Source organism: Aulonocara stuartgranti, assembly GCF_965226115.1.
Source record: "Aulonocara stuartgranti genome assembly, chromosome: 3".
Classification (NCBI taxonomy): Eukaryota; Metazoa; Chordata; class Actinopteri; order Cichliformes; family Cichlidae; genus Aulonocara; species Aulonocara stuartgranti.
In genome coordinates, this window is record NC_138941.1 from 74,821,538 (window position 1) to 74,835,111 (window position 13,574).

Consider the following 13,574-nt stretch of genomic DNA (forward strand, 5'->3'; position numbering starts at 1 on the left):
TTCACTCAAAGCATTGAACAAACTTTATTGGAAATGAAGCTTTTGGACATTTGTTCTCTGATATTTGCTCTTCAGCTCGAGTCTCCATCAGTGGGAACATTTCCTGATTCAACTTTTCTTCTGTTCAAATCAAACTCCATGAGAATCAAAGTGTGAATCAGAGTCCTGATGATCAGATTCTATAGAAACATGGAGACTGTAGAGGATTTACACTCAATATGTTCATTTGTTCCCTTCAAGAAAAATCAATCAGTTCATCAAATTAAATCAGTCGTTGATCAGTTTGATTGACAGGACAGATGATCAGAGGTGCAGAGTTTTTACCTCCATAATTCAGACTGGGACTGAAGAATGGGTGGAGTTTGTGAGTGAAGGAGCAGCCAGTAAAGGAGTAGATCAGAGCTGCAGCACCTACATCATAAAAGGAGACCAGACCCTCCTCATAATCCACAAACACCCCCACCTTCTCAGGACCAGGATGAAGACAGAGATCAACTGGAGAGTCAGCACAAGCACTGTACTCATTTCCATTTCTCAGCCTCACAGTCCAGAAACCATCCTGAGGTCTCAGTGTGATTTGTCCCTTCCTGTTGATCGACTCTGTGGCCACTCCTAAATTCCACTCAGTCTTTCCTTTAACCTGAACCTCAAAGTAAAATCTGCCTGAAGAGAAACTCTGCTCTCCTAAAACACAAACACAGTGAGAAAATCTCTCTGGGTTGTCTGGAAGATTCTTCTTCACATCACTATGATAAACTTGTTTTCCATCATCAGACAGGATGAGTTTAGGATGAGCTGTATCAGGATCCAGAGTCACATCCACCTCATGCTGCTGCACCCTCTGCAGCTCAGCCTCAAACAGCTTCTTCTTCATGAGTTTCCTGATTGTCTCCTCCAGCTGAGCCACAGCTCTCCCCACAGTCCCCTCATATGATGGTGGATGAACTCTGACCTCTGTCCAGTCCTTGCTGGGTGGAGCAGCTTTCAGGGAGGAGAAGCTTTGGAGGAGGTGGAGGTGGTCTTCAGAGCGTGAGAGCTGCTCCACCTCAGAGCTTCTCTCCATCAGCTCAGAGATTTCCTGTTCCAGATCTTTGATGAGACCTTCAGCCTGTTTCTCTGTAGCTTCCTGTTTGTCTTCGATCTCCTTCATGAGCTCCTTCAGGCGTCTCTCAACAGACTCCATCAGAGCCATGAGGACCTGAACACCTTCTGCTTTCTGTCTGTCTGCAGCATCTTTACTCATCTTCACCGACTCTGTGATTTCCTGAATCTTCAGTCGTCTCTTCTGGATCATCTGCTGAATCTCAGCCTCTGTCTTCTCCAGCTCTGCCTTCTTTCCTTCATATTCTTCTCTCAGAGGAACAAACTCGTGGTTCTTGTGGTCTAAAACAGGGCAGAGCGTGCAGACACATGTCTGGTCGGTCTTACAGAACAGCTGCAGAAGGTTATCGTGCTTCGTGCACATCCTGCCTTCCAGGTTCTCCACAGCATCAACCAGCTGATGTCTTTTCAGACGTTTCAGTGTCAGATGAGGCTCCAGGTGAGTCTGACAGTAGGAGGTCTGACACACCAGGCAGGACTTCAGGGCCTTCAGTCTGGTTCCAGTGCAGACGTCACAGGGAACTTCTCCTGGTTTGGCAGCTTGTTGCTCTGAGCTGCTGCTGGCTTTCTGCTGAGCTTCACGTCTGAACTGAGCAACCATCTCAGAGAACAAAGTGTTGATCTTCAGCTGAGGTCGAGTGTAGAAAGTCTCTTTACACATGGGACACTGACAGATGACATTCATGTCCCAGTGCTGACTGATGCAGGTTTTGCAGAAGTTGTGTCCACATGATGTAGTGACTGGATCAGTGAACACATCCAGACAGATGGAGCACAGAAACTGATCTTCAGATCGCAGATTGCTGGCAGCAGACATGTCTGCACTCTGAGGGAGAAAGAAGAGAAACATTTGATTCAAAATTCACTTTAAATTTCATTTTACAAAGAGAGAAACAAGCGTCAGTAAAAGATGGCGGCGCGCACAGACGCAGCGACCCGGAGCTCCTACATTTTTGCACTTTTGGTGGTATTGGGTATTATTTAGGCTGCTGCCCCCGCGACCCGGCTCCGGATAAAGCGGATGAAGATGGATGGATGGATGGTATTATTTCACACAGTCTGGGGTTACTTCAATACAACAGAGATGATCTACTACAACTAAGCCGTGGAGATCTTCAACTAGCATCCGAGTATCTCATCCCCCCGGAGATTGTTAAGCAACCCCCGGGGCTACCCGCAACAGCAAGCCGCAGGAGGAGACGTTGCGAGCGGAGGCAGAAGAGAGGCAGGCGGGGAGGCTTGTGGGCACGGCTAAAGACTAGTCCGTTTAAACCACCACTCCCGACCATATTCCTCTCCAATGCCCGTTCAATCCGTTACAAACTGGATGAAATACGACTGCAGATCGCCACTCGACGGACTTTTAATAACTGTTCGTGCATGATTTTCACTGAAACCTGGCTGGACAGCGCCATTCCCGATGCGGCTATTGATCTAGCGGGCCGCACCGCCTATCGAGCCGACAGGTCTGCGGACTCGGGCAAGAAGACCGGCGGGGGGCTGTGCATCTATATTAACAACTTTTGGTGCACGAACGTCACGGTAACGGAAAGGCTGTGCAGTACAGAGGTAGAACTGTTGGTGTTAAAGTGCCGTCCATTCTATCTCCCTCGGGAATTTTCTGCCGTTTACATCTGCGCTGTTTACATTCCACCAGATGCTAATGCTAAGCTAGCGTTAGCACAATTGAGCAGCAGCATCAATAACAGCCTGGTAGCACACCCGGACAGTGTCTTTATTGCGGCTGGGGATTTTAACCACGCGGACCTGAAATCTGTACTTCACAATTTCCACCGAAATGTGAAGTGTGCTACCAGAGGAGATAGAACGTTGGACCAGGTGTATACCAACATGGCGAATGCATACAGAGCCCAGGCTTATCCCCACCTGGGTCTGTCAGACCATCTCTCCCTTCTGCTACACCCAATATACACACAAAAGATCAAGAGCACTGGGATTACAACCAAAACCGTGAGAATATGGCCGCAGGATGCTATTCCGATGCTTCAGGACTGTTTCCACTGCACAGACTGGGATGTATTCAAGGTGAAGGACACTGACAATCGTGTCGCATTGGACAGTTACACCTCCGCTGTCTTGGACTACATCTGTTTCTGTGTGGACAATGTAACAACTTGGAAACGACTCCGTGTGTTCCCTAATAATCCACCCTGGATGACACACGGAGTTCAACAACTTATTCGAACGAGGAACAACGCTTTCAAATCCGGGGACCAGGAGGCATACAGTGCTGCCAGGGCCAACCTGAGAAGAGGCATCAAGACTGCCAAGCAGCAGCACAGGAGGCGTATCGAGGCCAGGTTTGATGGAGTGCTGGGCCGGGTGCTAAAAGACTGTGCTGCGGACCTGGCGGACGTCTTCACCTCTATATATAACACCTCGTTGTCCTGTTCACTGGTACCATCCTGTTTCAAAGCAGCAACCATCGTTCCCATCCCAAAACAGTCAAATGTCACATGTCTGAACGATTTCAGACCTGTGGCACTCACCCCCATTCCCGCCAAATGCCTGGAGAGACTGGTCATTAAACACATCAGAGCTGCTTTTCCACCATCCCTGGACTCGCACCAGTTTGCATACAGGGAGAACCGGTCAACCGAGGATGCGATCGCCACAGTGCTGCACACATTACTGAAGCACTTGGAACACAGGAACACCTATGCACGGCTCCTCTTTGTAGACTACAGCTCGGCTTTTAATACCATCCGGCCATACAAACTCCGTCCCAAACTCCACCAACTGGGACTTAACTCCTCTCTGTGCAACTGGATTATGGACTTCCTCACTAACCGTAGACAGAGTGTCAGAGTGGGTAAGAACACCTCTTCCACCCTTGTGGTCAACACCGGTGCCCCTCAGGGGTGTGTCCTGAGCCCTCTGCTATACACTCTCTTCACCCATGACTGTATTTCCTCCTGCGCGTCCAATCTCATCGTTAAGTTTGCCGATGACACTACAGTGCTCGGACTTATATCCAACAACGATGAGACAAACTACAGGACAGAGGTGCAACAACTAGAGTCATGGTGCCACGACAATAACTTGGTCTTAAACACCAAAAAGACCAAGGAGATCATTGTAGATTTCCGGAGGAAGGATCATAACAACCATCTGCCTCTCTTTATTGGCAGTGGGGCGGTGGAGAGGGTGAGCAGTTTTAAATTCTTGGGGGTAACTGTGACCGAGGACCTGTCCTGGGGCAACCATATCACCTCAGTTGCACGGAAGGCCCAACAGCGCCTCTACTACCTGAGGAGACTGCGGAGCGCACACATTCCCAGATCTCTGATGTTGAACTTCTACAACTGTGCCATCAGCAGCGTTCTGACGCATGGATTTCTAGTGTGGTTCCCCAGCTGCACCAAGGCCGATCAGCAAGCACTCCAGCGGGTGGTGAAAGAAGCTGGCAGAATTATTGGAACAAGTCTGCCAGAGATCAGTAACATCTTCCGCACTCGTTGTCTGAGGAGGGTGCACAGTATCCTGCGGGACCAACATCACCCTGCACGCCACCTTTTCCACCTGCTGCCCTCAGGGAGAAGGTACAGGTCTATACAGGCCAGAACATCCAGACTGGCCAACAGCCTGTATCCACAGGCTGTGAGGCTCCTGAACTCTCTGCCCCCCTCTCACGGACAATAACCATATCCAACTTCTAAATAGCACTGAACTGGTCTGCATTGGTGCATCATATCTTTATTCTCTTTCCCCCTCCCGAATTTCTTATGAACATTACTTGTCATGTTCTTATGTTGTTGTTAAGGATTGTCTTATTGCACTGGAGTCACACTGGGTTAAATATTTACACTTGGGTTTTAAGGGGTACTCTTCCATTATTTTATTTACGGGTTGTACGGAGCCCCAAACACAATTTCATTGTTCTCTGACAATGACAATAAATACTTAAATCTCAAATCTCAGTAGTCTGAGGAGCTTGGAGAGAAAAGCGTCTGGACTTCTTTGAGTTTCTTGAAGACGTTTCATCAGAGAAGCTTCTTCAGTTCTCAGAGTAACTGGTGGAGACCCAGCAACACACTCAGACACAAACTGGTTCATCCAAACACAAACCTAACATCGTAGTGTCTGCTATACAGTGCAGCGTCCAGATGGACAGGATCAACGTTTGGGGATGAAGATAAATACAGTCGTTACAAAGATGTGAAATTGTTTCTCTGTTTTACAGAAGGTCCAAGATTCATCCAGATCATTTGTATACTTGAATAAATCAGTTTGTTGGATATTTTCCATCAATTACTGTGAAGTAAACTTCGACCTTGTTGGTGACTGAATACTTCTTATTGTACGTCCAGATCAACGACCCATTAATATTAAACAGTGACTGTTCCAGTAGAGCTGACAGTGAGGAGGACGATGAATCACAAACCTCAGAAATGTGTTATTAACTGTTGATCCAGTATTTTAATGGCATTGATGAGAACATGTTTATTCAGAGGTGTCTGTATATTTGGTCCATTTGTGCGTCAGTAAAAACTGTCCTGTTTTCTCTCACAGATACTGGAACATCACAGCTCCTCACAAACTCAGGATGTGGAAGAAGATGAACTTTCCCAGTCACTCGCTGGGATACATCATTCGTGTTATTCTGGATCCTCAGAAAACATTGATTTATTTTTGTGTTTCACATATTTGTTTGTCTAAATGAAAGATTGATGTTAGTAGAGAAGAAGCCACCATGATAAAGCCTGTGTGTGAAAATGAGATCAGTGGATTTGATCAAAATCCCATTTAAGGAGGAATTCTGTCCTCCAGTTTGTTTAAATAAGCTTTGGGATTAAACAGCATCATCTATGTTTGTGTCTGATGACATGTGTTGGAGCCAAGTCCAGGCCAATATTTTACTCAGTTACATCATGCCATATTTAAGTATTTGTCATGATCTTTAAGTTTCTATTATAATCTTGATCATTTTATGTTATAATGTAATATGCTGTGCTCCATAAATTAATCCTGCTTTATTAGTCTGTTGTTGTTGTAAAGTGTTGGTAGATGTCGTAAAGGGGTGTGTATTTGGCCCGCATGCGGAGGGGTGTGGGTAAAAAGGTTAGGTAAGCAAGCAGGACGTGGAGCAACAGTTTTTTGACCGTCGCCGTTTTAATGTTTTTTTTTTTTGTTGTAACATAAAGGGAATATAAACGGAGCTCCCACCAGAGGCATTTGTTTTGTACCTTTCGATTTGTATGGAAAATAAATGTTTTGCCCCTTTTTTCCTTCGCCTCGTTTTTTGCTACCGGAAGGCATCCAAGCGACTGAACAAGAGCACGAGTCAGAAACTTTACGTTCTGCAGAAGCGGCAAAGAAGGACCGAAGGTTGCCGCTACAACATGTTTGATCCAGGTCAGCTTGAATATCACAGCTGATGTGTGGAACTCTGACATGTTTAACCCTTTAAGACCTACCATAGAACCAAGTCCGCCAGAGCTTATATTATATTTTTACCTGCTGTGGAGCCATTTTTGGGAGCGTTTCAAGTTGCTATACATCAATACAACCATTATAGCCCAGATTTTAATAATATGTATTCATTAAGTGCATAGTAATTACATAAATTGCAAAAAAGTGCAATAAACTACAAAAAAATTGAAAATCGTTTTTGCTTTTTTAACATATATTTGTAGTTAGAGAAATTTAAGAGGCTTATCCCTCAAAACTGTAAATACAAAAAAGTTGCACAAAATAGTTTCCCACCACAGGAAATTTATTTTGAGTGTCTTCATAGTTTTATTTTTGAAATACACCAATTTTTATACACTGCAGGAAAAACGAAAATAAATATTATACTGCAAATTTGCAAAAAAGCAGCATATGCATCAAAATAAACTATTTCCAGCAGTGCAATATGAGTCCTAATCATCCCAGAAACGACACAGAAAGTCATAAAGTCAAAGATAACTTTTAAAAAGACCAGTATAGGCCCTGAGGCCCTGATGGTAAAAAAAAACTACATTTCCGCGAAAATGACTTCACTTCCGGTTTCGGGCAGGTAATGGCGGAAATGCAAAAGTTCGCGCTGACGTCTATTCCAACGTAGGAAGTGTTATGAACAGCTGATCGGATCGGCAAAGCGTGTTTCTGGAATATTATGTTTTTGTTCCTGCAAGCGCTTTTTATGCAGTTTTTGCAAAGCTTTATGTGGAAGGAAACCGTGACCGAGGACAAGCTGATGGCATAAGATGTAAGTACAACTCCTCCGGTTTCATAAGCAAAAAAAATTTTTGCGCTAGCTTACGTGGTTGCAGTGCTACTGGGATTTAAAAATAGTTACGCAAAACAGAGCGTGCCCGCTCCGATCGGCTCTAAAGGGTTAAAGCCTGATTATCAGGATGATTCAAACACATCTGTTTAAATAATGAGATTCATGTTTCCACACAAAGTTATAAAGTGCAGCATCGACTGTTTTCTGAATGATTGAGGAACATCTGTGACTCTTACAGGATACACTAAGTCAGATAAGCTTTGTAAAATGTGTGAATGACTTTTTGAAGTACTGACCAAAATCTGCTGGTTTACAGTGTCAAAGGCTTTATATCAATAAAGAATAAATAGGTGTTTTCACATCTGTAATCCTTATGATCAATCAGATCCAGAATCAATCTAATAGGAACAGGAAGTGATGAATAACCAGGAAGTGTGGAGTCAGTCTGAAGTCCAGAGCACAGCCTGAGTCCACAGTCCTGAGCAGAGCCACAGTGAGACTGAAGCAGCAGCTCGATACTCCTACAGTGGATCTGTGGTTACATGAGCAGATTTCTATGGATCCAGTGTGACTGTGATGAGTCCTGATGAAGTGAACAGAGTGAAGATTTGTGTAGAAGCAGGAAGTGTGATCAGCTGCACTCACCACTGTTGCTGAGAGGAACCTGATGGACTCCAGTGAATCTTCTTTTAGAGACAAACAGGACTCGACTGCAGCTCTGCTGCTGCTCTCTCACACTTTCACTTCTGCAAAATGACGTTGAGCTTCTTGTTTTTCAGCTGTTGCTCCGCCTCTTCCTGCCTCTCCCTTTACAGGAATCAGCCGGTCTGTACTCAGTGACTGTGTGCAGCGGGTGGGAGGAGTGAGGAGTGGTGTGTGGGTTCACACAGTAATGACGGCCTCAGGTGATCAGGAGAAACTCACCTGGATTTCCTTTTTCCACAGCAGACTGAGAGCTTCAGGTGGACCCTGAAGGAGGTCTCAGACACAGGTGGTAAAAGTACACACAGTGTGTACTGAAGTAGAAGTACTACTGTTAAAAATACTCCAAGTACTAATTCAACTTCTTTACTCAAGTAAAAGTAAAAAGTACTGGCTGTGAAATGAGAGTAAAAAGAGCTGATTGAAGAACATTTCTAACACATGTTTATACAAAGCTAACTGAACCATGTGCTGCATCAACGTGATAATAAAATAATATTATTCACTTTGTTTCTAATAAATATTCCCAGCTTGAATCAGACAAGTTGAACATGAGCAGAGAAAAAGAAGCAAATCCAAATATTCCTGTGTTCAGTTTTCTCCATTTACAGGCCAGTTAATCCAGTTAATCTGCAACACCAGCATCAGGCGGCTCAGCTGATCTCTGGTGTGTAACTGCTGTGCTGCGGTCCCATTCCTCAGTGAAAGCAACAGCAGAACAAAAACTCTCTCGATCCACATGTCTGAAAAGAAAGCTTTTAAACAGATGAACACACTCAGTAAAGGACAAAGAAATAAGTAAGAAAAAATTAGAGTAAAGAGTAAAAGCAGGAGCAACTGAAACAGGCTGCATGCTAGCTGATGCATGCTAGCTGATGCATGCTAGCTGACGCATGAGCACTAGAACTGTTAAACTTCATTGTTATGACTTTAGCACCGAGTTACATGAAATCCTGCATCAAAAAGAACAACACAGCGATCACAGACATGTTTCTGCCAACAAACCAACATTAACCCAGAAAAGCCTCTAAAACAACCTGCTGTGGTTTGGAGTAGAGATTCCTGAATTTACCAGGTGCACCTGAAGGCAGCACAATTTAAACCGTAAATAATGATGTAGGTGCGCAAATCCTTTTCAAGCTTCACAGCATCAAATGAGCCGGCTTACATTTGTTGCACTTCTACACCAAGTTTTACGCTCGCGTTTCTTCGTTGCTGATTTTTGTTCCACAAACCAAAAGAAAAAAGATTCAACCTTTAATATATTTTCATGTGTGTTTCAAGCACTATGACATATCACACACACACATGCTGAGTGTGTCACTGATAAAGCTGTGACACAGCAGCTCACTCAATCCAGTCCAGGTAACAGACTCACCTGTTAGCAGCAGCTCTGCCCTCACAGAGCTCAGCTGCATATTTTAGTCAGCAGGAAACATTAATATTATGGACTACAGCCGTCTGTCAGGGCCGTTCAAGGACACAACGTCACACACAGGTTTAAACTGTTAGACTCATGAATACCCACAACGTTCGATGCACATTTATCTTTAACAGGAGCAAACGGCCTGATCAGATAATATAAGAACTCATAAAAGCTCATTTATGTAAATCTCTGCTTGGACCAGTGAAACAGTCTCACACTGACTAAACACCATCACTACTTCAGTAATGACAGAGGGGCGTAGGCGTGCTCGTGGGACAGCTTCCTCCAGCTGTGGAAACCAGATGTGGAAGCAGACTCCCTGATGTTGCAGTCCAACACCAGTGTGAGCAGAGAGGACTCAGCTGCTGGGCGGAGCTTATCTTCCTGTCCTGTTCAAATCCAGCATGAGGATGGTTTAGCATATATTAGCACAGGTATCAATAAAGGACTACCGTATTAAATACTTTTACTAACCTCAGGCAGATGGACAGGCGCTCTGCAGGTGGGATTGAGCGCCTGTAATTGGTGTCTAGGCGGGCGATTCTGGGACCGACGCGGGACAGCAGGTCCTCAAACTGGCCGAGTGAATGACGGTGATAGCGCTGGAATCGGCCGTCATCCAGGCGCAGCTCCTGGAGCAAATGGTGAAACTCACCAAACTGCTCCCACCTCTGGAGGACCTGATGGACCCAGGTACGGCGAGGACGTCTTTTACGCTGCTGCTCTGCTCTCCACAGTAAATAGAGAAGGGAGACTCTCTCCTCAAGCGCTAGCTCGACAGCTGCCATCTTGCAAAGATACCAGTCTGGCAAAACTTCCTCCCACATCCCTCCCACATTTCCAGTTCACGCGCGTTAAAATATGATATTTTGGGGCGCGATGGATTTTTCTTGGACACGCGTAGAGGTTGCGAATGTGCAGGCGTCAAGTTAGGGGCGTTTGGGGCTTTTTTCACGCGCCCATCGTGTTCGGTGTGAACACACGGTAACAACTCATGATTGCCAATGCCGTAGTTTTGTTCTGCGGGGGAGAGACGATGACAAAAGAACACACAGGGATGGAGTGTACCTTCGAATCGCTGTGACAGAACAGCTCCCACTCCGGTGTCTGAAGCGTCCACCTCCACCACGAACGGTTGCCTGAGATTGGGCTGACGGAGGATGGGGTCGGTAGCAAACTTCTCCTTTAGCAGGGAAAAGGCCACCTGAGCAGAGGTCCCACTGAAAAGGAACTTTGGGGGAGGTGAGTTTTGTAAGGCGAATCCTAGGAACCGTTGGAGTTGCTGGTTGGGGCCAGTCCACGACGGCCCGGACCTTCTCTGGGTCAGGTTTGAGATCTCCACGAGAGATGACTTAGCCTAGGAAGGCGACCGTGTCAACGTGAAATTCACACTTTTCCCCTTTCACGAATAGCCTGTTCTCCAGGAGCGCTGCAGGACCTGCCTCATGTGTCTCTCGTGCTCAGCCTGGGACTTAGAATGGTACACAAAAGCACATTGATTTATAAAATCCCTCAAAACATTGTTACTAAAGCCTGGAAGACCGCGGGCGCGTTGATTAATCCAAAGGGCATGACGAGATACTCGAAGTGTCCAATATGTGTGTTGAAGGCGGTCTTCCACTCATCTCCTTCTCGAACTCTCACCAGGTGGTATGCGTTTCGTAGGTCTAGTTTGCTGAACACTGTGCCCACTTGGAGTAGTTCGAAAGCGGAATTCAGGAGGGGAAGAGGGTACTTGTTCTTTACAGTGATCTTGTTGAGGCCGCGGTAATCTATACACGGCCGGAGTGTTTTGTCTTTTTGTCAAAAAGAAAAAACCTGCCCCCACCGGGGAAGATAATTCTGGCGCTTTTGAAGGCTTCGCAGGGAGGCGTGAAGGGACAGATGGAGTGGCAGCCCGAAGGCAGTTCATGTGGCAGTCCGTACTCCACCCCATTATTTGCTCTTTCTTCCAGTCAATGGGTTGGGTTCCAGTCAGTGGGTTGTGTTGTGAAAGCCATGGATAACCTAGTACGAGCGGGGTCACTGGTGCCTTAAACACACAGAGACAAATGTTCTCAACGTGGTTACCGGAGAGGGTGAGTGTGACAGGCAAGGTGATGTGCATTATGTCTGACAAACGGTGACCGGACAGGGCAGACACGATCTCGTAGTAGCTGGGTGACATAAACAATCTTAACCCCGTTAGTAGCAAACACATGCGGTAATAATTGAAACTGCATGGAACACTGCAACAAAAATCCCGCACACTTTCCCATCTCCCCAGAAAAAGCCTCAGGTGAAGGTAAAAGCTTATCCAGCGACACCGCGGAAGCTACTGAGGCGTGGCTGTGGCTACTGTATTGACGGCAGGAGCATGTGTTACCTGGGGAGGGGCCGCAGGAAGCGGGTTGTCGGACAGTGGAATCCATTGGGCGACAGCCTGAGTTAGTGATGCCACTTCTCCGCTGAGCCTTACTAGCATTTGTCGTCATGACTCCACCCCGGTAGAGCATGGTGCGCGGGAGGAGAGAGAGATGCAACACAACAGAAACACTTGTAGCCATGCAGAGTAAGCTGAGAAGGCACAGGGTCATGACACCATTGTTAACAGAAAACCATAAGAAGTCCCGTTTGCAGTTTGCCACAAGCCATGTGGGGGACACAGCAAACATGTGGAAGAAGGTGCTCTGGTCAGATGAGACCAAAATGGAACTTTTTGGCCAAAATGTAAAACACTATGTGTGGCAGAAAACTAACACTGCACATCACTCTGAACACACCATCCCCATCCCCATCCCCACATAAAGCCAGGGCAACAATGGAATGGTTTAAAACAAAACATATCCATGTGTTAGAATGGCCCAGTCAAAGTCCAGATCTAAATCCAATCACGAATCTTTGGCTGTCAGAGATTTATAGTTAACAAACAGTCAGGTGAATAAACAACACTGAGACACTCGAGATAGTTAACGTGCTGCATGGGTGAATCTCAGACAGAGAGACACCTCGAACTGCAGCATTTGTTTATTTTTATAGGTTACATCGTCAATATGCAAATATAATCACATTTCCTGTTACGCAGGTCCTGATGCTGTCTGTGTGTAAGCTGTGTGTGTGTGTGTCACAAAGTGTGTGTGCTACAAGTCAATTTCTAAGAATAATATAATGCAAGTCAACTTCTGCGGATGTGTATTTCTGTACTGGTCTCTTGCGGTAAATGTCTACAGTCACAGGGTCAGCTTCCTGTTGCAAAAGAAATCTGTCTGGTGAAATATGTGAACATAAGTATAACATAACATTTGAAGCATAATCAAATAAAACATTAAAAACTCCCTGACATTGGCAAGATCTGAAAACTGCTGCTTACAAACGCTGTCCATCTAATCTGACTGAGCTGGAGCTGTTTTGCAAAGAAGAATCAGTGTTGGGTGTAATGCGTTACTAAGTAACGCGTTACTGTAATTAAATTACTTTTCCACTGAAAAAGTAGAGTAACTAATTACTGTTCATTTTTAGGTACTTTAATTACAGTTACTTACAATGTACTTGCGTTACATTGTAAAATAATTAAACTCGCTGAATATAATTATTTAATTTCAATAATTTGTCTTCTAAACATAAATTGCCTGCATTTGTATAGCGCTTTACTCAGTTCCTAAGGACCCCAAAGTGCTTTACACTACATTCTGTTATCAACCCCATTCACACACACATACACACACTGGCAATGGCAAGCTACATTGTAGCCACAGCTGCCCTGGGGCGCACTGACAGAGGCGAGGCTGCCGGACACTGGCGCCACCGGGCCCTCTGACTACCACATACAAGTAAATTAAACTCTGCCGCTTTAACATCGCTGTAGTGCAGGTGGACATCATCTCACACCAGTTTGCTGCATAGTCGTATTCTAAAGCGGAAGATGTTGGACTCGGCTGAAGCGAGTGGCCGTTTTATGAAATGGAAATATTCCCGTCTCTTCACTTTTCTGAAACAAGCAGACAAGAACATTACAGTAATATGTAAAAACTATCGGCCGTTGTTAATAGCAGGAGTAATCTACTGAAGCGCCTGACACGAGAGCATAGACGAACACTTCTGAGTGATCCTTGTTCATCATCCATGGATAAC

At 45.4% G+C, this 13,574-nt stretch overlaps 1 protein-coding gene across 1 annotated transcript; it reads right to left on the reverse strand.

Annotated features, from left to right (window-relative positions):
• LOC309703543 (E3 ubiquitin-protein ligase TRIM21-like) lies at positions 1-8,425 on the reverse strand. The gene is made up of 2 exons (XM_082528448.1): positions 7,982-8,425; positions 1-1,927 (listed from the first exon to the last, which is right to left on the reverse strand). Exon 2 carries the CDS (start codon positions 1,916-1,918, stop codon positions 263-265), a length of 1,656 nt encoding a protein of 551 aa, XP_082384574.1. The 5' UTR covers positions 1,919-1,927; positions 7,982-8,425; the 3' UTR covers positions 1-262.
• Positions 8,426-13,574: the final 5,149 nt, after the last annotated feature.

Bases quoted from the DNA above. Each gene is read 5' to 3' on its own strand.
- LOC309703543 (XM_082528448.1), bottom strand. From the start codon at position 1,918: ATGTCTGCTGCCAGCAATCTGCGATCTGAAGATCAGTTTCTGTGCTCC.